A 24605-nucleotide genomic window follows, 5' to 3' on the forward strand; every position below is an offset into this window, starting at 1 on the left:
TGACAGATTTATCAAACAAGATAACTCTGACCTCATGTTGTTAGATTTTATTTATTGGTCTCAGATAATGTTCCCTTACATCAGATTACAGGAAGAAAATCTGTTTTCTTATCAAATAAATCATTTATTGAATAAAATCAGTGATAATACCACCATGTTTCCAAATTAAATGTCTCTTACATTTTATTTATGTATTTAAGAAAAAAGTAAAACTCAGCTGTAAAAATTATTTTTATTTGTGAATTACCATATAATTAAAATAAATTCAGTCAAATCCATGATTACACTTCAACCTAAAGATGATTATTAGATTCATTCATTTACCAAGGAACTGTCATTACACTATAAGTTTATCTCCTGTATTTACTCTTCATATATTACTGAATTAAATTTAAGTGACAGTTACTCTAAATAATTGTTGTGTGACTAAAACATACCATAACACACCATGCTACCCAGTTCTATTTCTAAGTTCATATGAGCTATAAAGGTTGCTGATTCCTGCCTGGGGATCAGTGGGAGCTGTATCTGGAGTTATCTCTGGTCTCGATGGTTTTGATGAGCAGCTTCGGAGCCGGAGAGCTGCTGCTGCTGCTTTGGTAGCCATTACTGTATTTAGGAACTGGAGAAACAGGAGAGAACCAAAACAAATAATGTCTGTTTTTGTTAAACGCTGCTGAAATGATCACGGGAACGCCGCAGAGAGAGAAACGGCTTGGTGAACACGTACCGGGGCTGGAGACGGCCTGGATGCTCAGGATGGACTGCTGCCCAAGTCTGAACCAACAAAAACTAAAGTTAAACTCCAGTCATATTTCACCCTCCTCTCACAGTCTGTGGGATTAAGTGGGGGAAATTCGGTCTATTTCTAACTGATGGATTTCTCATTCCAGCAGCTGCTGTTGCTCATTTATTTGTTACAACTTTATAATAATAAAGTCCAGTCTTTATTATTTTCTCTGATGAAAACATGCAAACACTTTAATGATGAATTTACTGTCATATTTTTTGGAGTGAATATTTAAAGAAACAGAAAACAGAGTTTCCATCAGTCTGTCCTAAATGATGAAACTCGAGGACAAACAGCAGCTCGATCAAACTCAAATGATCAATAATCTGTCAGTAAAGCCAATCAGCCGTGACCTCATCACTAACGCTCACTGCAGAAACACTAAATACTAACAAGTTTTTCTTGTTAGTATGAACAAGTTTAAGTGAATGATTCTTTAAATTGCATTTTTAAAACTAGGTCAGATTTTAACGACAGAAAATGTCTGATAAGTAAAAACTTCTGCCAGTGGAGCTGGACCCGCTGATTAAAACAAACTCCTATATCTTACTGAAAGTTTCTTAGAAGTTATTTCAAATGCACCAAGATATTTGCACTGAAAATTAGACAAAAACACTTCTTTGTGTTTTTACAGTGTTGTGGTTGGACCTTCTGCTGAAACAGTCAAAACTCGTCATCAACAAAGTTAAACAGTGGAAGTGGTGAAGAAATGATGTCTCTTTGCTGTAAACGTGTTGAGGCTGAAGCGGCGTTGACTCTGCTTTTCTCTGAGTTGTAGATTTTCTCTGTCTTTGTTTCAACTCTAAAGCTATTCAGTGTTTCTGTTTGTGTGTGGATGTGCTTCCTGCCTACCTGTCCTCCTCTCCCTCCAGCAGCTTCCTGTAGGTGGCGATCTCGATGTCCAAAGCCAGTTTCAGGTTCATCAAGTCCTGTACAGGCAACAAATGAATGATTAGACTTCCGTTAGCAGCTTTTCATCTCTTCCCGCCGGTGGCCCACCTGGTACTCCCTCAGCTGCCGGGCCATGTCCTGCTTGGCTCTCTGCAGAGCGTCCTCCAGGTCTCGGGTTCGAGCTTTAGCCTCTTTCACCGCCAGCTCTCCTCGCTCCTCTGCTTCAGCCAGCTGGTTTTCCAGACCGGCTCGCTGTTGAGGAGACACCAGAAACAATCACTGCTGGATGTTCATCAGGTGTTTCTGGATGAGTTTGAGCTGCACCTGTGCTTTCACAGCCTCGATCTCGCTCTGCAGACGGCTGATCAGCCGGTTGACCTCGGCGACCTCTCCCTTCACGATGCGAAGCTCGTCTCCAAACTGACTGGCTTGGACCGACATCTGGTCAAACTGGAAACACGACAGCCTGTCACTCTGCATCTTTACACTCTGACAGGCTGCTGGACGAGCCAAGGAAGCGGCATGGCTGCACCTTGCTCTTGTACCAGGCCTCGGCCTCCTCTCTGCTGCGGGCGGCGATCTCCTCATACTGGGCTTTGACTTCCACCACGATCTGCTCCATGTTCAGGCTGCGGCTGTTGTCCATCTGCACCACCACCGACGTGTCTCTGATGCTGGCCTGAAGCTCACGCAGCTCCTGCACAAAAACCCCAAACGTTCACAGAGAAACCTTCTGGTTCACAGGCAAGTTAAATCCCTTGGCTGTGATTTAACTACTCACAGGCAAGGCTGCAGATCCCATCTCATTATTGGGGGGGGACCATAAGCAGGGACAATTTTTAAGAGCAATTTTGGGGGGGTCAGCAAAGTTACAGTAAAATGTAACGTAAAATGTGGTTTAAATATTTTTGTGTGTTCAAGTTGCACCATCAAAAATGACTAGTAAGTAGCAACGAAAAACAAAAGTGTTTTTCTCAGTAAACTAAGATTGAAATGTTGCTTAGATCTGAGTTTGGTTCAGAGTCACTGATCTAATCTCTGCTACACCTTTACAACAATTGAAGACTCTAAATAAGTTTTAATGAGTGACTCCACTTAATAAAATTCCTCATAAATATTGATTTATTGCAGTGGTTCTCAATACAAGTCAGGCGTTATTTAAATTATAACTTAAGTTGCTTTAAACTTATATTTTTGGTTGTTTTTCTCATGCTAAAACCTATAAATATGCATGAATATTTGGAAAGTATCATAGCTTAAACTTAAAGGTCAGCACCAGAGTTTTCTAGAACAATATTCAGATTTTATTTCAGGTTTTAAAGACTCTACGTTGAAGATGGTAAGAAATAAAGTCATACTTCATTTTGTTTTACTGCCAGTTTTACTGCAGTCGCCCCTCGGCTCCCATAATGAGCTGTTGGCTAATGCTAACGCTCAGCCGCTCCAGTTTCAAACTCTTCTTATTAAAGTAAGAGTTAGAGAGCTAAATATAACTGAAATATTGTCTACCTTCTACAGAAAAAGGAGCCAAGTCTATGAAAGCAATGTAGCAGTTTTGCTAGTTTTGGTATCCAAGGCATAAGGTGTCAGTTTATCAGGATTCAGCCAAAGTTATGAAATAACGAACTGTGGACTGATTTTTATTGTCAATGTGTTTCTTCCTATTGAGCAGTGAAAGTAAATGAAACGTGTTAAATGTCTTTTGCTGTAAGTATTTACTTACTGGATGTTTTTTTTGTTAGTGCTGCAGAGCCACAGCTAACAGCTAACAGCCTGAGCCGCTCAGCAGCGCTGCTGTTGCTCCGCCTTCACTTTGGATTGAACCATTGTTCTAACAATGGTGGGGGGAACCTAAAAATTAATTACTATTTTTTTCTTAGTTGAATGACAGATTTACTTCGTTCTTTGTTTCTATTGCATTTTCTATATTGATATTGTTTAAATACAAGGGTTTCTTTCATGATTTCTTTGGGGGGGACAATTCTAGACTTTTCCAAGATTGGGGGGTCCAGACCTCCCAGATCCCCGGGGATTTACCCCTATGTTCACAGGTTCTCATCATTGCAAAAACACAAAATATTACAAAGTAGTTTTGGTTTCATTTCTACTTCTAATATATTATTAAATTTGAAATAAGACTAAACCAACTAAACTGTTCAGGTCAACAATTCCTTAAGGTTTTTGAAAAAGTACCAGCTATGCTAGCAGATCATTTCACTGATAACATGGGAAAACTGAGTTGAATAATCTGCTAAAACTAGAAAAAACTACTGGGTAATTATTTGTGTTTTTGCAGTGTTTTGTCTTTATTACTCTAATATTAGGCTGAGCAGAAGATTTGAAGATGCCTAAACTGCAGCTAGCGTTTATGCTAGCTCGATGGACCAACTGACTGTCCACCTTTAGCTTTGACTCTTATGATGAGACTTAAGAAGAATAAACTCACAAAATGTGAAGTTTTTATCAGAAACGTCCGACTAAAAACAGGAAAACATGAAGTTTTTCCTGGCTTTAACAGGCTTCCACACCTCCTCGTAGACGCTGCGCAGGAAGTTGATTTCATCGGTCAGAGCGCCAACCTTGTCCTCCAGATCTGCTTTGACCAGGTAGGCCGAGTCTACATCCTGCAAACATTCACCCACATGGACAAGACAGGTTTAAAACCTGTGAATCTAAATGAGTTGAAGTGTGCCGTAAACATGAAATATAGTCATTTTAACTAAAATAAAAAAATCGGTTCATAAAAGTTTTTCAGAATAAAAGCGTCTTCTGAAATTAACCATCTTTCAGCAGGTATCAAATATACTTCTAAGCTAGCAAACATTTCTGAATTAAAATATATATCTGTTATTGGTATTTAATAGTCAGAGATAAATTGTCACATTTACATCAACTGTAAGCAGAAAACTATCAAAACTTAGTAAAATAAAAGCTTGAAAACATCAGTCTGGATGTTTCACGTAAATATCAGATTCATTCTTGTTGCTTAAAGAAAACGTGAAACATTTTTTTTTACAAATATAAAAAAGTGTATTTTGATCTAAACATTAATCTTACTTTACACAAAACGGACAGAGAGAATTGATCGACGTTTAGAAATCACCGATTAGCATTTGTTGAATTTCTGGTGTAATCATTGGGACCGAATAAGACCAAAATTCCCAGCAGCCTTTGCACCGGAAGTGCTGTGATCATATCCGGTCATGTCGCTGTCAGGTCGGTGTTGTCTATGTTGTCAAAGACGTAATATAAGAGTAGAACCAGCATTGGCTGCAATGCAGAGCGGGGCTGAACCCGTATTACACCAAGCACTGTAGCTAATATTAGCTGGTATCTCGCCGGTGGACATAAATACAGTAAAGTAATATTCTAATCACAATATACACACAATAATATGTCCATCTTACTTGTGAAATGTTGTCTGCGGAGCCCTCACATCAATAATCCATCGACCAGAACAACAATATCCCTCAGTGCTGAGGCATCTTCTGCTGTTTTGGTTGAGCAAAGTAGGAGGGTATACCGCTCCAAGATGGCCGCCGTATTTCCTGCACCGGAGCGGCCAATGCGGGGTCTACTCTTATAGTATGTCTATGGTCCTGACGCCCAAAAGCTGCTTGCCCTGCCTCCAGTCCTGGACTAGCAGCAAAACAAAGTGCAGCCATGACCTGCAGTGAATGAAGGTCTGACGGAACAACTAGAGCAGCAAATAGAAATAAAAAGAAACCCCGGGCTTCTTGAAATCTGCTGATTGCATCAAATTAAAAGAAATGAGGACAGATATCTCTGGTTTGGTAAAATGTACTCAGATAATGAAAAACAATCTAAATCTGCAGGAGATTTGGATGTGTTTGGTTCTGCTGGACTATAAAAGATAAAACATGAAGCAGGTCTTATTACTCTGCATTCATACACAGCTTCTTTATTTTAAACACAAGTTTGAAAACATAAACAATGGCTTATTGATGCCACTGCAGCTGTTATTTTGTCTAAATGGAGAAATGTTAACGTAATGAGTTTTTCTCATTTCTGACTGAAATATAATATTTGATGCCTTTCTATATCAATTTCTACATGCTGGATTTATGTCAGTGTATATCTTTAAATAAAACAAAAAAAATGATCAGTAATTAATCAGAAACCTCATGTTGAAGACCTCTGGTCGAAACCATTACATTTATTGGTATAAATTATTATTTTGTGTAGCTGTAAATAAATTGGTTTTGAGATGTTTGTTGTAAATAGAAATGAAGTGAAAAGTTTATAGATTTGGAGTCAATATTCCTTATTAATTTATCTTCGTGAAACATAAAGGCAGATTTATTCAAATATATTTTTAAAATGGCAGCTAATAAATGAAGCAATACTTTTAATATTAGCTCAGATATTGAGAGACTTTCATTTGAAAAGACACTTTGCTGGAAATGTTTTTCTTAGAAAGCTCTTAAAGCTAACAAAATCATTTAATCTATATTATAAAATGTGATATTAAACCAATCCAGCAGGTTTAAAGCCGACTGGCTGCAGCTGCAGCGACAGACGAAGTGGACAGGAAACAAGTTTCAAATTCAAACATACCTTAATAATCCCAAAGGGAAATTAAATGTGGCTGTAACTCAATAATTTAGATACTTCAAAGAGCTACTGAAGAAGAAGAAGATGATGATGATGATGATGATGGCCTGACCTTCTTCAGGATGACAAAGTCGTTCTCCAGGTTGTTTCGCTTGTTGATCTCCTCCTCGTATCTGAGGGAGACAGAGGACAGAGTGTGTGTGTGTGTGTGTGTGTGTGTGTGTGTGTGTGTGTGTGTGTGTGTGTGCGTTTGTTTGTAATACCTTGTGGGGACAATTTTCCTGACATATGCTACGTTGTGGGGACCAATCGCTCCTCATGGGGACCGGAGCCTGGTCCCCACAAGGGGAAACCCTGTTTTTGGGTCAGGGGTCAGGGGTCAGAGTTAGGGCTAAGATATGAATTGAGTTTTGGTTGGTTAGGGTTAGGGAAAGGGTAAAGGTCAGGTTTAGGCTGTAGAAATGAATGGAAGTCAATGGAAAGTCCCCACAAAGATAGCCAGACAAACATCTGTGTCTCTGTGTGTTTGTGTCTCGGTGTGTGTGTCTGTGTGTGTGTGTACTTGTGCTTGAAGTCCTCCACCAGGCCCTGCATGTTCCTCAGCTCCCCGTCCAGTTTGGTTTTGTCGTTGTTCACCAGGTCGTTCTGCCGCCGCAGCGCCGCCATGTAGGCCTCGAACAGCGGCTCCACGTTGGAGCGACTCACGCCTTGAGACTGCAGCAGCTCCAGCTTCGTCTCCAGCATCTTGTTCTGCTGCTCCAGAAAACGCACCTGAACCGGGCAGGAGAGGGACCCATCAGTAGGGGGAACCATCAGCAGGGGGAACCATCAGGAGGAGGACCATTAGCAGGGGGACCATTAGTAGGGGGAACCATCAGCAGGGGGAACCATCAGGAGGAGGATCATTAGCAGGGGGACCCATCAGTAGGGGGAACCATCAGCAGGGGGAACCATCAGGAGGAGGATCATTAGCAGGGGGACCATCAGAAGGAGGACCATTAGCAGGGGGACCACCAGCAGGGGGGACCATCAGGAGGAGGACCATTAGCAGGGGGACCATCAGCAGGGGGACCATCAGCAGGGGGAACCATCAGGAGGAGGACCATTAGCAGGGGGAACCATCAGCAGGGGGAACCATCAGGAGGAGGATCATTAGCAGGGGGACCATCAGCAGGGGGAACCATCAGGAGGAGGACCATTAGCAGGGGGACCATCAGCAGGGGGACCATCAGCAGGGGGAACCATCAGGAGGAGGACCATTAGCAGGGGGAACCATCAGCAGGGGGAACCATCAGGAGGAGGATCATTAGCAGGGGGACCACCAGCAGGGGGAACCATCAGGAGGAGGACCATCAGCAGGGGGAACCATCAGCAGGGGGAACCATCAGGAGGAGGATCATTAGCAGGGGGACCACCAGCAGGGGGAACCATCAGGAGGAGGACCATCAGCAGGGGGACCATCAGAAGGAGGACCATTAGCAGGGGGACCACCAGCAGGGGGAACCATCAGGAGGAGGATCATTAGCAGGGGGACCATCAGCAGGGGGAACCATCAGGAGGAGGACCATTAGCAGGGGCACCACCAGCAGGGGGAACCATCAGGAGGAGGACCATTAGCAGGGGGACCATCAGCAGGGGGACCATCAGCAGGGGGAACCATCAGGAGGAGGACCATTAGCAGGGGGAACCATCAGCAGGGGGAACCATCAGGAGGAGGACCATCAGCAGGGGGAACCATCAGAAGGGGTAACAATGGTCTCTGTTACTTTAGTTCCTGGGAACCCTGCAACCTTTAACCCTGATGTGGTGGAAAGTTAAAATGTTTCAGTTTCTAATGTTCTGATCGTTTGGTCTCTTTGCTCTGCGGGTCGAAATGTGAAGCTGCTGCTGGTTTGGCAGACATAATAATAATAATAATAATAATAATAATAATAATAATAATAATAATAATAATAATAATAATAATAATAATAATAATAATAATAATAAGAAGAAGAAGAAGAAGAAGAAGAAGAAAGCCGAGCACAAAGCCCGTTGTCAGGTCGGTATCAGTTCAGCTCGGGTTTCCCGCTGCAGCTCGGCCTAGACAAAGCCTGGTCCAGACAAAGCCCGGTCCAGACAAAGCCCGGTCCAGACAAAGCCCGGTTCTGTTGGGAGCGGCACTCATCCCCTGCGGGCTGCCGGCGTAGTGTCGCTCCGGATCGATCGGGTTTCAGTCGCGCTCTGTGAGGCTGAAATGGGCCGGGAGGCTCAGGTGTCCAGAACCTTCGGGTCAGAAGAAGCTTTTTAATCCCGGATGAATTCTTGACTTTCTGAGTCTTTAAAAGCGAAACATGAGATTATTTGAGCTCCAAGTCAGGAAATGCCGAACATCCTGCGGTGGGTTAAAGTGGGTCGCCTGAAACAAGCCCGGCTTTGTTCCTTTATGGAGCTGAAAGGCGGGTCGGCAGATTGATTTACTCCAATAAACTTTATTAAACACTGAATATTTTGTGGAGATCAGTGACGTGCGGTGAGGTTCACTGCTGGTGAGGCTCTGATGACTTAGACACCACACATGTTATTGGACCTACGGAAATTTCGCGCAAGCATACAACGCTGGAGGGCAAAAAGACTCATCTTTGTCATGTCATCCATAGCCGCGTTAACTCAGTGAAACTTAGAAATGTAGGTATTGATTTCGTGCTATGATCCACAGCAAAGTGATCTGTATTCGCCAAGCTACGCAGTTTCGTTGCCATAGCAACTGACAACAATGCCATTTCAAGTTTTAGGATTTAACACCAAAAAAACATTCAAGAATTTTGCACACAGAACAGAACATTCAGTCTGTTGTTGTAGGACGTTTTAGGCTTAATGTTTAATTAATAAATAATTAGTGTGGTAGATTAGCTACCGCCTCTACTTCACTGAATTATTTAGACACACAAACTGTAGCCCACAAAACGCAAATTTCATTAAAAAAACATCTTATTGCTGTCTTACCTTTATCTATCAATGAAATCCATTCACCGCTAATTCTGCACAAAAATATCCGTTCATCCAAAGCCAAGTCTATCCTCATGTCTTTTCTACTCCGTTTGAGAATCATCAAACTGTCTCGAAGCAAAACCTTCAGCTCCGGTGTTGGTCTTCCTTTAGTTATTTTCTCCTGCTTCAACTGAAAATCCACTTTAGAAAACTGTTAAAGTGTAGAAATGTAGACTTTCATGTTGACGTCGGAAGAGAGGAGAAAACAAATATATCGCTGTACTTTACTTATTTACTGTGTGGCTAGCTCCATGGCTAGCTCCATGGCTAGCTCACTGTGTCTTACTCTGCAGTTGTGCAGTCACAATATCTGGGATCATGAGCGCCCCCTGCCATGAGGCCAGAGAACTGCCTGCCTCCCCTGGAGTCTGTTTTCTGCCGTTTCTGATCGATCCTCCTCACACAAAACACGATACACACACAGTTGGTGACAAAAAAAACACTGTACATTATATACATGAGCGAAATTATGGAAAATCAGTCCATATATTAAATGTTTTTTAGCCATTTTATTACCGGCGTACAGACAGGACGAACTTGCCCCCATAGAACGGCAGCCAGTGCAGTTAGCGAGAGGTTGCGCAATACCAGGTGAGGCTCAGCTTCCTGCTGCCTCACCGGCTTCGCTTCTGAGCATTTGAATGGGAAAATGCGAAAATCCAGCGATTTTGAAGAAAAAATAATCATAATTGGTTAAGCTAAGTAAAAAATAGATACTTTATAGTACAAACCACAGGGTGAAAATAGCAATATAAATGGTTTTATTATTATTTTTCCATGATGACAGGTGAGGCTCTGCCTCACCTGCCTCCCCTGACCACACGTCACTGGTGGAGATGATTTATGAAGAAAATTATTCTTTGTAAGCCTGGACTGATGTATCAGCAGTTTGTCTTAATATTTCATTCCAGCAGTAATTATCAGAGCTTCAAGCAACTTTCTGCAACATTTTAATAAATTCATGTTATAGAGAAACAACTTAGTGTTAAAGACGTTAAAATATTAATGCTTTAAAAAACATTATTACCCTGGAGACAAACGTTTGGCTGAAAACTCAGATCCGTTTTTTCCACTGGAGTTTATTATTTATTTAACCAATCATAAATCACGTGATCATAACCTGATCTACAGTTTTATATTTAAACACTATTTTATAGTAACACAGATATAAACACTGCATCTTTCACATCGTCACACAAATGAACCCATTTAAGATATTTAATTCTGTTTTACTGCAACAGTAGATGTAAATATTAAGAAACTTTTTGTATTATGTATTCAAAACTTGGCAATTAGTTGGACATTTCTGGACTTTCTGCCGGACCGGATTGAACCGGCAGCCGGAGCCGATCTGGTGGCAACCGGACCGGCTTGACTGTCCGGCTCACAAAGCGCTTATTGTCAGGATGGTTCTGAGTTGGTGAGAAAGCAGACAGAGGATCCTCAGACGGATCCGAATCCACTGGGAATCTGGGCAGGATCTCCGGAAACAATAATTCACAACAGCAGCAAATATTATAAATAAAACATTACACATATAACAGCCTGCTAACGCTCCGGTGTTCTGATGGTTTTCTTAAAGGTTCTGCTGAGTGACTGAAACTATTTTAGTTTTTTTCTCTTCATTCTGAAAATAAACAGGTTATGTTCATGTAAAAGAACTCAATTATTTTAGTGATATTCAGTAAAACTTGTGACTTTATAGAAAACTTTTACAAACATTGAAATTATTTCTGACATTTTTCAAAATCAAAACAAAGTCATCATAAAATCTTACCAAGTAATTTTAGTTTCTGGATCAAACATTTTATTAAACTTGAAATAAATCAAAATCAATTTACCAGGAAGGTTTCAGCAACAAATAGGAGCTTTTTAAAAAATCATCCATCCATTTTCTTTACACCTTCGTCCCTTAGTGGGTCGGGAGGGGAGCTGGTGCCTCTACAGCTAATGTTCCGGGTGAGAGGTGGGGTCACCTGAACAGGTCACGTGGACAGGTCACCTGGGTCACCTGGGTCACCTGGACAGGTCACCTGGGTCACCTGGGTCACCTGGACAGGTCACCTGGGTCACCTGGGTCACCTGGACAGGTCACCTGGGTCACCTAGGTCACCTGGACAGGTCACCAGTCTGTCGCAGGGCTTTTTAAAAATCAGTAATTCTTTTATTTTAAGAACGTTTTATTTCCATTAGGAAATTATTTCACTTTTAAAAAGACATTTTTCTCATGTTGCAAGTGAAAAATCATCCAATGCTAAAACTTTTTATTTTATTATTAATGAAGAATTATTATTTAAACAAGCTGATATTTTTTTACTGAAAAATTCCTGGAAATTAGTTTTTAACTATTGACTCAAGAAAATAAAATTACTTGGTAAGATTTAAATTTCACCAACATTCTTGTTAGTGTGTGTGTGTTAGTGTGTGTGTGTGTGTGTGTTAGTGTGTGTGTGTTAGTGTGTGTGTGTGTGTGTTAGTGTGTGTGTGTGTGTGTTAGTGTGTGTGTGTGTGTTAGTGTGTGTGTGTGTGTGTTAGTGTATGTGTGTGTGTTAGTGTATGTGTGTGTGTGTGTGTTAGTGTGTGTGTGTGTGTTAGTGTGTGTGTGTGTGTGTTAGTGTATGTGTGTGTGTTAGTGTATGTGTGTGTGTTAGTGTATGTGTGTGTGTTAGTGTATGTGTGTGTGTGTGTGTTAGTGTGTGTGTGTGTGTTAGTGTGTGTGTGTGTGTGTTAGTGTATGTGTGTGTGTTAGTGTATGTGTGTGTGTGTGTGTGTGTGTGTGTGTTAGTGTGTGTGTGTGTGTGTACCTTGTCGATGAAGCTGGCAAAGCGGTTGTTGAGGCTCTTGATCTGCTCCTTCTCATGCGCTCTGCTCATGGACAGGTTGGGGTCGATCTCCAGGTTCAGCGGGGCCAGCAGGCTCTTGTTGACCGACAGCGAGGTGAGCGAGGCCCCCAGCCCGCCGTGGGGCCCGCTGGCGCCGGCGAACAGGGAGCTGCTGCCGAGCGACACGCCGCTGAACGGCCCCGGAGCCGGAGCGAAGCCGCTGAGCCGCCTGGAGCCACCGCTGCTGCGGACGGAGCTGCTGGAGCTGATCCGCTTGGTCCGACTCAGACTCATGGCTGCAGGAAACACAGGAAGGAAAACCAGAGGATGGAGGGAGTCTGAACAGGTCCGGACGTCCTGGAACAATGACGCCTCTCAGGTGTCCCGACCTTTTAAAGGAGGAGAGAAAGTGGAGCAGAAACATGAGATCTCACGTCTCCGGTTCCAGAGGTCTATTAAAGACCGGGAGCGACTGCTGCTGATTTATTTTGATTATGAAAATAATACGTAGCTTCCCACTAGTTGCATAATAACATAAATCTGACAGTAGCAAATAAAAATGCCAGAAACAGCAGAACGCCTTAACTACAACCAGCAGCTGGACCGGAGGAAACTAGCAGGAAAAGTTTCTCCTTCCTCTCATCCTCCTGCAGCTCCCGGATCTGGAAGCAGATCTTCAACCTGAGGAAAAACCGGTAACACTTTATTTGAAGGGGGGTTGAATAAGACTGTCATGACACTGTCATAAACATGTCATAACACCTGTGAATAAGCCTTCATGAATATTTATGACTGTTGTCATAAAGCGTCATTCGGTAAATTATGACACTTTTAATACAAAGTTGACATTATTCTAAATGTCTTTGTTATGACAACTTGACATTAACCAGGAAATCATTACTGATATAAATTTGTTATAAAAGTTTTACTGATTGCACTTTAAAAATCAGGTAACTTTATGTTATTAAAGGTAAAGTTTAAACAGTAAGGACCAATCTGATCAATAAGGACCAATCTGATCAATAAGGACCAATCTGATCAGCAGCTCCATGTCGTGACGTCAGAGCTGTTTGATCACTGAGATCTCCATCGGGAGGATCCTGGTTGTTTTCACCGTTCTGAAGTAAGGGAACATCCTGTCGCTGAAGGTGTGTGTGAAGGTGTGTATGTGTGTGTTCGTGTCCAGATCAGAGAAGGACAGATTCCCTCCGTCCCAGTCCAGATCCACTCGGATCCTCTGGATCTTCTTCTGGATGCAGAGATCAGCAGAAGGAGCCGACGGGCAGACGGCTGAGTATTTGCCTTCATAGAACCAGATAACCGATAATCCAGACTTTATGTCCCGCTTCCTGTGGACAGACTCTGCCAACACGCCCAGCACCCAAACTCTGTTGTCTCCAACATCGACATCCCAGCTGTGGCTCCCAGAGTTAAAACCCTCAGAGCCGAGGACGGACCACTCTGGTCCAAACCTCTCTGGATTATCAGGGAGCTGCTGTTTCTCTCCAAACGTCCCACTGGTCAGATCGTCAGACAGGAAGAGTCTTGACCCAGCCGTGTTTGGGTCCAGAACCAGAGGAGTGTAGGTCACCATGCCCTTCATGTTGCCCAGATGTTTGGCCTGGTCTATCAGAGCTCCTGCTGTGGATCCGCCAGCAGGGGGCAGCATTTAGGAAAACACTGTCGTAGAGATAAACGAGTTTTCTCATGTTTGGAGTGAAAAATATATTTTATATTATACACCTTTCCTGTTCTGTTTCCTTCAGTCACATTCATAACTTATATTATTTATCGTTAAAGCGACAGTTTTTTGTTCTTTTGATCTTTCTCTTTGGAAAAATTTGAACGACTTTTATTTTATTTAACTCTGTAAGTCTTTTCCTGTCTACATATTATTTTGAAAATCCCAACCGGAAGTGTAAAAAGCCGTGTTTTCGGGCTGAAGGGTGTGAAATGACTCCTGTCGTCGTGGATGAACCTGGAGAGGAACCGGCGGTCTGGGTCGCGCTGAGGCGCCTGGACCAACCGGGTCAGTACTTTAGTTTCCATCTGCGGGAAATGCGCACCCGTTACCATGGCGACCGTTCTGTTGACCCGCGAGTCAGATTCATGGAGCAATCTTTTTACAAAGATCTGTCAGAAATTGAACTTTTTTGACGCGTTAAAATCGTCTCTTTTTTTTACCTGAACGTGTTTTCTATCGCAGCTGATCGAAGGAAAAACTGGAATAATTCAAATAAAACTATAATTAGTCATTTCCGTCCTGGTAGATTTTGATCATTTTTATCTGTAATGTTTGAACCTGCATCATGTTTGTCTCCCTGATTAATACAAGAAAATATCAAGAATCTGACGCCATAACAGACACGTTTTCTATTTATAGCGACCAGCAGATTTGAAATAAAGGTTTTAAATTTCTGCATTAAAGAAAATGTTGCGTTCAAGTACCTCCTCGTCAGTCTGGTCATCCTGATTCTCAGCCAACAAACAAGGAGCATAAAAAAGCTGGAACAGCTCTAAGGATGCAAAATAATGTTGTAATTTGTAATTACCGACCAGGGCTGCACAGTGGATCAGTGGGTAGCACTGTTGCCTTGCAGCAGAAGGTTCTGGGTTTGATTCCTGGCCTGGGTCTTTCTGCATGGTGGGTTCTCTCCGGGTACTCTGCCTTCCTCCCACAGTCCAAACACATGACTGTGAGGTTAACTGGTGTGTGTGTGTGTGTGTGTGTGTGTTTGATCCATGGTTGTTTGTGTTGCTGGAGAGGCACCAGCATCCCCCTGACCCCAGTAGGGTGTTAGAAAATGGATGGATGGATATTTGTGATCGATTCAGTAAATGATTTGATTGTTTATTTACATGTTAGCTGTTCATATATTATCATATATTCATATATTAATGTTGAGTTGCAGATGGAGCTGAGGCTCTCCGAGAAATCTCCTTTCCTTCTGCAGCACCGGTCATCGAAATCACCCAGGTAACCAAATCACCACGGTAACCAAATCACCACGGTAACCAACTCTAAACAACTTTAAGATTTCAGTCTGGATTTAAAGGAAGTCAGTGTTTCAGCTGTTTCTCAGTTTTCTGGAAGTTTGTTCCAGATCTGTGGTGCATAGAAGCTGAATGCTGCTTCTCCTCGTCTGGTTCTGGATGCAGAGCAGAACCAGATCCAGAACCTGAGGGTCTGGCAGGTTGATACAACAGCAGCAGATCTTTAATGGTTGTGGTGCTAAGCTGTTCAGTGATTTATAAACTAACAGGATTTTACAGTCTGTTCTCTGAGCTACAGCTGTAGGACTGTAGATCTGGTGTTATGTCTCCATCTTCCTGGTTCTAGTCAGAACAGCAGCAGCAGCTTCTGGATCAGCTGCAGCTGGAGGATCGATTTGGTGGTCAGACCTGTGAAGACGTGGCTGCAGGAAACAATGAGACTGAAAATAAACGCCTGGATGAGTTTCTCTGATCTGAGACATCACTCCTCTGATCCTGGAGATTCTTCAGGTGGTAGAAGGCCGACTTTGTGACTGTCTTTATGTGGCTCTGAAGGTTCAGGGTTTTAATGAGACAAAAATGGAAAAAAGTTGAAGATTGTAAATATTTTTGTTCAGCTTCTGCTGAACCTGCAGTATGAATGTTCATGTCTGCAGATAAATATAAATGAATGAATGAATGAATGAATGAATGAATGAATGAATGAATGAATGAATGAATGAAATGTTGAGGGGATTGAATACAGCTGCTTGTATCATCTCTGCTCTTCCAGTCCCACATCTGATCTGCTTATTAAAAACAACAGAAATTATTGTCAATATTTTGCTTCATAAAGTAAAATCTGTTTTTTTTTATACGTTGTTTTATTTTTTAAAGTGACTCATCTCACTTCCTGTCAGAAACAAACTTCTTGGTTTAATGACAATAATTTCTAAGGTGTAAATGATTTATGATGCATATTTTTGTTGCACATTTCAGCAGGAAAAACAGAAAAAGTTTCATTTATGCATTTATGATGGGATTATTGTCACATTGATCAGAAATCAGTTGTGGCATCTTGTGAGTTTTATGAAATGTCTCCACAGATCCTCATTGACAGCTTTGGGCTGAACGTTCCCAACGTCGTGTTGAAGGTTCATGACTGACTCTGAAATCTCCACGTTTCCAGATGATTCCACATCAGTTTAATCTTTTCATAAATATCATCTGCAGATGAGGAATGCTGGCGGCTGCCTGATCCCCCTGAACGCCTCCATTCCTGCTAACAGCAAACAGACGTATGTAGCATGACCGCCGCTAAGTCCCACCAAGCTCACAGTGACCGCTGTTTCTCTCCACAGGCCCCATGTGCTTGAAGTGACTCGGCTCTTCCAGAACGGTACAAACTAACACACAAATATTTATATGTTAAAAACTCCTAAATGAGATTTAAAGACTAATTTAATATAAAACATTTCTTCATTCACATGCAAACATGAAGCTTTTCACCTTCCTGCTTCCTCTATTATCAGTTATTAATGAAACACTCCATCATATCGCAAAATCTGAAATATTGAGCTGAAACAAGAAATAGTTTGAGTTTTTGTTACTATCTGATGTTAATTTATGTAAAAAAACTGATTACAAACTTACACAGAAAATGACTCATTTCTGATTAAACTAAGACTGTTTGGTAATAATAATAATAATAATAATAATAATGATGATGATGATGATGATGATGATAATAATAATAATAGTGTCATGATCCGTGTTTCTGTGTATTTATTTTAAGGTTTTTCTGTGTTCAGTTTCTGTCTCCGCGTCTTCCCCGTTGATTGCTTCCCAGGTGTGTCTCCTTCCTTGATTTCCCTCTCTGTGTATTTAGTGTATTTAGTGTATTTAGTTCCACTTGTTGTCTTTGTCTTTGTCGGATCCTCGTCAAACGTCTAACGTCGGATGTCGCTGGTTCGTCTGTTCTAGTGATGGTAGATGAGACGTCATGCATCGTTTCGACACAAAGCAAAACTGTGTCACTCAATACTGACACCTGCTGGACATTAAAACTTCCTACAGGCAACTTAGTGAAGATTTAAGTCTTCGTATTTTATTGAATATTATATATTGTATTATGTCATATCTTCAGTTAAATTTAAAATATATTTGATATACAGCCAATAAAAAATGTGAACATGAACCATAAAGTGAAAATTTAAGTGAATGTGTTTGAATGAGGATGCTTGTGGAATGTTTCCCCCCCCACAGATTTTTATTTTAAAAAAAAGTTTTTACAACAGTTTGAAATTTAACCTTTTACGCTTTTTTAACAAAACTTTTGCTGTAGAAAAAAAATGAAGTAAACATTACATTTACAGCGAACCTTTGTTTTTCTTAGGGGATGCGTTCTGAAAATAGGCGAAATCCGTGAAGTAATTGCCTTTATTTTTTTACAGTTATTACACAGCATAAATAAATACTCTACATTGAAACCAAAGAACAAAACCTGTTTTCAGATCAGCGGATGTTCATCCATCGGGCCTTAATGTGATCTGGAGTGTCAGTAAAGCGTCTCCTCCAAGCTGCCCAGAGATTCACAGCTGGATCTACGGCAGAGCGACGGATCTGAGCCTCCGGTCCGGTTCTGCTGCCTCTGGCCAGTTTTTTTCCAGCTGGCATTCAAAGTTTCAGTTTCCAATCAGTATTAAATTCTGTAACTTTATTGGCACTCAGTTAGAGAAGAAGCGCGGAGACTGTTTTTACCAATCATACGGTCAATCAGGACGCAGAACACTGTGGAAAAAAACTGCACAAAAAAATCTGCGAAGCAGCGAAACCGTGAAAGGTGAACCGCGTTACAGTGAGGGATCACTGTATATGAAATAATTTATAAAAAGCACCTGAGTAATTTGTAGAATGGCTGCATATCTGAGTTTATCTGGGACTTCATTCTCATGTCTCATGATGCCTCAGCATTGAGGAGGTGGATTTATTTAAATAAGACAGTTTAGTCAAACATATGCGACATTTAACCTGCAGAACATGATATGAAAGTAAACTAAGAGTCTATTTCAGCTGAATTTGGATTCAGATAGATCAAGTAGAAACTGACCGGATGAAACAACAAAATGAAAACAAATTTATTTTCCAATATAAGATCAAAATGGTCCCACAGTGAGCAAACCTTTTATTTGAGGCTGCTCCATAGGTGACGCTGTAAAAGGTTAAGAATTCGCTTGGCAAATGCTTTTGACAGATTCGCTTCCTTATAAACACAGTTTGGCACATTAATGTCATTTCAAAACAGTTCCTGTATCGGTCACGTGACTTGCTGAAACCAATACGCGCACCGACACGTTTTGGTCTGTGGGCTGGACGCATCGGTGTTGCCGGACCCATCACTAGTCTGTTCCCCTCAGTACTACTGTGAAGTCCTGAGTAGCTTGTTTTCTGTCGAAGTCTTTTTATGTCAGTTGCTACCGGAATTAGCTGTTTGCTAATTGTTCTGCCTGACTGGATTGTTGTGAGCATCTTCAATAAATCATCATCATCATCATCATCATCATCATACCTGGGTCTCAGCGTTCAATCTCACCACCTCAACCCCCCCCCCGACAAATAGTAACAGCTAACCTGAGAACATCATCTCCTCTGTGAAGCTCGGTGGTGGCAGCATCATGCTGCAGGAGGGACGACATCATGAGAAAAAACATTTTATGGAAATCTTGAAGAGACGACACGAGCCATGAAGTTCAGAGTTTCCTTTTTCATAAAGATACAGAATAATTATTATAATCATGACTGATTTAATGTCAGACAGTGAGAGAAAATGTTTTAAGTTTATTTACGCTGAGGAGGAAACTCCTGGATCAACCGATGCCTCGTTACTGATTCAGTTATTGATTATTAATGTGTTTTTGCTTCAGTTCATCCCAAACCCAGAACCATTCCAGTGACTGTGACCAGCCGGAGCATAAAGACCAGGCTGCAGGCCGTGGACAGGAGGGTGAGGTGCTGCCGCCTGGTGGAGGGAGGCAGGACTGCAGGTTTCATAGCGGTTCAAAGTGAAGCAGTTGATCCAGTTGGTGTTGGCAGGAGAAACATGGAGAGAGGACAAGAAGTGAAAACACAAAGTAAACACAGACATGACATCACGAGAATTATGATGGAAATCTAAGAAGCACGGGCCAGATTCTAAATATTCTGACCGTTTTTATGATTCCTGACTGAAGGAGATTTCAGTGTCTGGGGAAGTTTAGCTCCTAATAAATGACGAGTGTGACTGATGGTCATTAGTTGGTGGTGTTTTATTTTCCGGTGTGTTTCTGCAGATCCAGAGACTGAATGAGCTGCTGCCTCAGGTCGAACTGCGCCGCCATGAGGAGCTGAAGCAGGTGGGTCCTCCCTGCAGGAGCTGCTGCCAGACCTGCAGCTCAACGTCTCTGTTTCCTTTCCAGGAGATTGAATGTCTCAGCCAGAAGCTGAGCTTCCTTTACAGGAAACTGCAGGTGAGAAACAATTTCTGTCCAACAGCCTGGAGCTTCGGAAAGCCTCGCTTAGTTTCATTACATTTATTTTAAAATATTCCTGTTCACTGCTTTTCTCTGCTTCAGGAGGCCGAATCCCACCGCTGGAGAGGCGGCTTGACCAGAGCGCCTCTGTGGTGACCCGACGGGCCAGAGTGGGATTATAATCTGATTACTGATTATGAATCATAACCCTGTCATCTGTCTGCCTTTCAGCACATTAATAATGGATTCATTCGTTCACATCAGAGCTGATTGATCTGCAGCTCGTTTGGCCCAACGTCTCTTAAACAGACGGTTTGTTTGACGGCTGTGATGTGCAGCAGGAAAAAGATGCAACACATCCAGCAAATATGTCCAACAGTAACTGAACTGAATTTAGTTTCTATAAATAAACCTGTATTTGGCTAGTTCTGATAATCAGTCATTTTGATCTAAATTACTGTAATCAGACTTGTTCACGTTGAGGGATTGACCCCCACTAACAGCTGCTGTACTTTATATATTCTAACTTATTCAGGTAAATGTGTTGAGTTTGGGGGGAGTAACTTGATTTATTTACTTTATTTGTGTTGCCATGGAAACGCGCCCTGAGCAGTGCTGACCTGGTGTTTTCAGTCAGCCTCACTGGGAGGAGAAATGAGTTTTTGATTTTGTTTGGATCCAGATTGTTTTTGTTTTTATCTTTGAGTTAATTGTAACTGTAAACATTTTTTAGGAATATAGTTTAGTAAAAATGTTTGTTCTTTCTTTCTGGGAATGTAAATGTGTCCTGGTGGGAGCCAATCCCTGAAACCCAGGAGGTTCAGATCAGAGGCAGATTCTCCCTCCTCTTTGACGTATGTGTGTGAAACTGGAGATAAAGAGTTGGGAGCTCTGAAGCTGCTGGTTCCAGTCTGGTTTTTGGTCTCAAACTAACACATCAACGGTCTCCTGGGAGACGTTGTCCTCCAGCGATTAGCCAGAGCCCCTCTGTGAAACACAAAGGCTTTGATTTTTATTTCTCACTTTTGCAAACATGTTCTCAGCTGGTCTCAGTTTGAAATGAGTTTTTATGGAAACCAGCAGAAACGTTCCTCCGTCTGATCAACTCTGATCAATAAGGAGAACAGCTTCATCATGAATGTGAGGTTTTGTCTCAAACTATTTACTAATAAAATCATGGAAATGTCATGTTGGGTTCACGTCTCTTGACCCACATACAGAACAAAGACGACTAAAAGTCAGATAAATAAAATGTATTTTGAACAAAGATGAAATGTGAGGTTTTGTCCTGGGTGGAAAGCCATAAACTGGACAGACTGGATTCTGAGAAACAGAGAGATCTTCCTTGGTTCGGTGATGAATATCCACCAGGGGGACATACTGTTGGTTCCGGGGTTTGGATCTTTTGCAGGGAGTTCTTGAGATGATCCAGAGTTTGGTCCAGTTCTTTGACGGTGGAAGGTCGAGGTGCGGTGGAGGGCGAACAGGTAAGTTTTTGTGATGAGGCACGAGGATGAGGTCCGACAGCCAGCAGTGAAGCCAGGAACTGTCAGAGAATCTTCAACTGAGCAGGAGATGGACTCAGGCAACCAGGCGGTCTAATCCAAGGAAACACCTGAGAGAAGAGCAGCAGGTAAATATCACTAGAGACAATCAAAGGAAGCTCAAAGAGCAGAGCAAACAGCAGGCAGCCCGCTCCTCTTATCCTCCTAGCAGAGGAAAATGGTCACAGGTGTGCTGAGTCCAGGTACGCCCTGCAGCCTCTTGGCGCCATCTAGTGGAGGACTGAAGGAAACAGCAGACAGAAGAAAAACTCACAAAAATCCAAAAGCCATTTCAACAGGTCAGATAAAAGGAAATGATTGATTGCAGTAAAAGATTCAAATACTGACATATTCAGCAAAAATAGAGAAGTTTAACTGGAGAAAACATTTTCAGTTTCTTGTTTATCTTTTTATATTCAGGCACATTTTTACAACAATATAAAAAGGTTTCTTAGTGTAACACAAGATTGTGTTGAAAAGACTCTATTTAAATACACATGAATTAAAGTCAATTTAATTGAATTCCTTCATATATTGTAACAAATCCCGGTCTAAATGGAAGGTTGCACACGTTCAAGAGAGTTCGTTTAATTATTTTATAAATATTCAGAAATGAGTATATTAGCCTGTCTAACGATGGGGCCCGAATGATTCATCAGTCTGGGACCAAAAAATGAAGAAAACAAGGAAACGTCTCCCTGGGTTGATAACGGCTTCTGTCTGCAGGCCTGGAATGAACTTCTGCCCCCCCCGCTGCACCTGCCCCCCCGCTGCACCTGCCCCCCCCCCCCCCCCGCTGCACCTGCCCCCCCGCTGCACCTGCCCCCCCGCTGCACCTGCCACTGCCAGACCCAGGTGTGTTTTTATGAGTTCAGGTAAAGTTGTGGATTTACTCCGTGGACGTTTTACAAAGAAAATAAATACATGCAAGACATTCTTGTACAAATACTGATAATGAAACTTTATTTGTAATTTATATTTTGCTCTCTGTGATTAACCTTTTTTTGACAGGATACTTTTATTGTGATGTATCAACATGAATAATTTATTTTATTTAATACTTTTCCAAGTAGCATCTTCTACATTCAATCAGTCATTTGAAGAGCTTCATGTCAGGAACACACACATCCACCGGGTACCATGCACCTTCATGTTATAACGATTATCGTTATATATGCAGAAATTGTTTATTGTTGATTCATATTTTTATTTTTTCTCTTTCCACAGATTTAGAGGCAGATTTCAAGGTTGTGTTGTTCTTCCTCTCCTCTCTCCATCTTTTTCCTTTCTTTTTCTTTGTGACCCTGTGTCCATTAAAATGTAAATAGAATATATATATATATATGTATATACATATAAAATTCCCTTCTCACCCTCCGCGGGTGGTCTCTCTCTCTCACACACACACACAGACACACACACACACACTGCACATTTCTGGACTCTGATGTTCCTGGGATCTGTTGTAGCCACTGCTCCAGTTTGGGGGTGACTGCATATATATGTAGCTGTGCTCTATGTCTGCTATCGTTCCTTCTGGGAGTGAGACCCCTTCTGTGTGGACGACCTTCCCTCTCTTTGTAACCATCCGGCCACACTTCTCTAGTCCGAATGACATCCCAATGTCAGTGCTGTAGATCCTGGTGGTGTGGATCAGTGAGTCGATGTCTCGCTCGCTCTTGGCGTACAGCTTGATGTCATCCATGTAGAGGAGGTGACTGATGGTGGCCCCGTTCTTGAGTCGGTATCCGTAGCCAGTCTTGTTGATGATTTGGCTGAGGGGGTTCAGGCCTATGCAGAACAGCAGTGGGGACAGAGTGACATATATATATATGTACCCCAACGTGTCGGGTCAGCACTGCTTTGTGCTCTAACTGGACTTCAGGCAGAGGTTCTCAGGTACTACCCTCAGAGGAGACGCATTCACCGTGTTCAGGTACGGAAACAGCTTCTCACTGAATGAGTGTGAGAAGGTGTGAAGGTGTGTGTTGGTGTCGAGGTCGAAGAACACCAGCTTCCCCCGGTTCCAGTCCAGATGGACTCTGATCCGGCTCAGCCTTCCCATCGGTTCCAGAACCGTGGACGGTTCCGACAGGGCCCGGGCCACGTACTGACCGTCAATGCAGCCGATTCTCCACAGACGGCTGGGATGGGTTCCTTTCCTCTGGACGCTTTGGGAGGCGACTCCCACAAACCAGTCTGTGTTGTCTCCAACCTCGACGTCCCAGCTGTAGGTTCCCGTCATGAAGCCCTCCGAGCCCAGGACGATGCGGAAGAAGTCAAACCTCTCCGGGTTGTCGGGAATGTTCTGCTTCTGGCCGCATCTCACGCTGGTCAGGTCTTCAGACAGGATGAGCTCAAAGTTCGCGCTGTTTGGATCCAGAACCACAGGAGTGTAGGACACCAGATGCTTCATCTTGTTCCAGATGTTGAAGCTCAGGTTGCCCAGGTGTTTGGCCACATCTATCAGGGCTCCAGAGACAGGCTGAGGATTCTCCAGCAGGAGGCGCTGTTGGATGGTTTCTGCGGCAGTCCTGAAGCTCTGCAGCATTACGGCATCCTCAGCCTTCATCAGTCCCTCTGTGTCTTTTATTGTCCGTGAAAGAGCAGCGATCTCTCTACTCAGGGCATCGATCTTTAGGCTTACCTTCTGAGTCTTCTTGCTTTCTTCTGTCCTCAGAGCAGCAATCCTGGCGTCTTCCTCCTTGTGGAGAAACAGATGAAGCTTCCTGAACTGTTCCTTGATCCGTCCCTCGGTTTGTTGGGCCTGGAGCTTAATGTATTCAGCTGTCTGATCCAGGTTTCCCTTCTCTTCTTTGAACACCTTCAGTTTGTCCAGCAGCGGCCTCAGGGCCTTTCTCAGCTCATTTCTCCGACCCTGAGCTACTTCATTCACAGGTTGGAGTTTGTGTCCATAATGACCATCTGAATGCTGACAGACGAGACATAAAAGTTTCTCGTCATCCACACAGAACAGCTTGAATCTCTCACCATGCGGCCGGCATATAACCTCTGGTTTTGTAACTTCCTTCTTTCTTGTCAACAGGAATCTGTCACAGAGCATTTTTAAAGCCAGGTTGCATGGAGGGTCACTTGTAGTAGATTCTTCCTTACAAAGTGGACACTCCAGTTTCTTCTTCCCTTCCCACCAGCTTTTCAGGCAAAGTCGACAGAAGCTGTGGCTGCAGAACAAGACAACTGGATCCCTGTAAACGTCCTGACAGACGGGACAGCAGAGGTCCTCCTCCACTCTGAGAGACATTGCTTCTTGTCTTTTCAGTTAAAACTCAATCCAACAGCTTACCAATCACACATACATACACTAGAGCAGTGCTGGCTGTAAAAGTCACATCAGTGCTGAGGTGCGTTTCCTGCTCTGTGCGTCCTCTCAGTGGATCTTGTCGGGTGGAGTTAGTTTGAACCATGCAGGCTGTTCTTGTGTTCATGCTGATGAGGAAGACGTGTGTTTACT

The 24605-nt window shown here is 42.6% G+C and overlaps 4 protein-coding genes across 4 annotated transcripts; 1 reads left to right on the forward strand and 3 right to left on the reverse strand.

The window, feature by feature from the left end:
* Positions 1–35: 35 nt before the first annotated feature.
* On the reverse strand, positions 36–12436 carry LOC106905787 (intermediate filament protein ON3). The gene is made up of 10 exons (XM_014970773.2): positions 12091–12436; positions 6819–7027; positions 6369–6429; positions 4210–4305; positions 2214–2378; positions 2006–2131; positions 1790–1933; positions 1643–1719; positions 731–777; positions 36–622 (listed from the first exon to the last, which is right to left on the reverse strand). Exons 1-10 carry the CDS (start codon positions 12400–12402, stop codon positions 513–515), a joined length of 1347 nt encoding a protein of 448 aa, XP_014826259.2. The 5' UTR covers positions 12403–12436; the 3' UTR covers positions 36–512.
* Positions 12437–13096: 660 nt separating this feature from the next.
* LOC148159822 (nuclear factor 7, ovary-like) lies at positions 13097–13721 on the reverse strand. The gene has a single exon (XM_088006028.1). The coding sequence runs from the start codon at positions 13709–13711 to the stop codon at positions 13169–13171; it is 543 nt and encodes a 180-aa protein (XP_087862154.1). The 5' UTR covers positions 13712–13721; the 3' UTR covers positions 13097–13168.
* A 321-nt stretch (positions 13722–14042) lies between these two features.
* LOC148159823 (uncharacterized) lies at positions 14043–19745 on the forward strand. The gene is made up of 9 exons (XM_088005907.1): positions 14043–14137; positions 15021–15085; positions 16188–16235; positions 16315–16379; positions 16443–16480; positions 19005–19084; positions 19410–19472; positions 19536–19586; positions 19692–19745. The coding sequence occupies exons 1-9, from the start codon at positions 14062–14064 to the stop codon at positions 19743–19745; spliced, it is 540 nt and encodes a 179-aa protein (XP_087862033.1). The 5' UTR covers positions 14043–14061.
* Positions 19746–22336: 2591 nt separating this feature from the next.
* Positions 22337–24590, reverse strand: LOC106905782 (nuclear factor 7, brain-like). Its single transcript, XM_088005906.1, has one exon. The coding sequence runs from the start codon at positions 24393–24395 to the stop codon at positions 23004–23006; it is 1392 nt and encodes a 463-aa protein (XP_087862032.1). The 5' UTR covers positions 24396–24590; the 3' UTR covers positions 22337–23003.
* Positions 24591–24605: the final 15 nt, after the last annotated feature.

The sequence above is a fragment of the Poecilia mexicana genome, unplaced genomic scaffold, assembly GCF_051168715.1.
Source record: "Poecilia mexicana isolate PSO_F unplaced genomic scaffold, ASM5116871v1 scaffold_5, whole genome shotgun sequence".
Lineage (NCBI taxonomy): Eukaryota > Metazoa > Chordata > Actinopteri > Cyprinodontiformes > Poeciliidae > Poecilia > Poecilia mexicana.

Excerpts from the sequence above, each read along its gene's own strand:
- LOC106905787 (XM_014970773.2), bottom strand. The coding sequence starts at position 12,402 with ATGAGTCTGAGTCGGACCAAGCGGATCAGCTCCAGCAGCTCCGTCCGC. Across the intron at positions 2,132-2,213 it reads AGGCCTGGTACAAGAGCAAG|TTTGACCAGATGTCGGTCCA; the intron begins GTGCAGCCATGC and ends TCGTGTTTCCAG. Across the intron at positions 623-730 it reads CCAGGCCGTCTCCAGCCCCG|TTCCTAAATACAGTAATGGC; the intron begins GTACGTGTTCAC and ends CTGTTTCTCCAG.
- LOC148159823 (XM_088005907.1), top strand. The coding sequence starts at position 14,062 with ATGACTCCTGTCGTCGTGGATGAACCTGGAGAGGAACCGGCGGTCTGG. Across the intron at positions 16,380-16,442 it reads CCTGCTAACAGCAAACAGAC|GCCCCATGTGCTTGAAGTGA; the intron begins GTATGTAGCATG and ends TTCTCTCCACAG. Across the intron at positions 19,085-19,409 it reads TGCAGGCCGTGGACAGGAGG|ATCCAGAGACTGAATGAGCT; the intron begins GTGAGGTGCTGC and ends GTGTTTCTGCAG.
- LOC148159822 (XM_088006028.1), bottom strand. The coding sequence starts at position 13,711 with ATGAAGGGCATGGTGACCTACACTCCTCTGGTTCTGGACCCAAACACG.
- LOC106905782 (XM_088005906.1), bottom strand. The coding sequence starts at position 24,395 with ATGTCTCTCAGAGTGGAGGAGGACCTCTGCTGTCCCGTCTGTCAGGAC.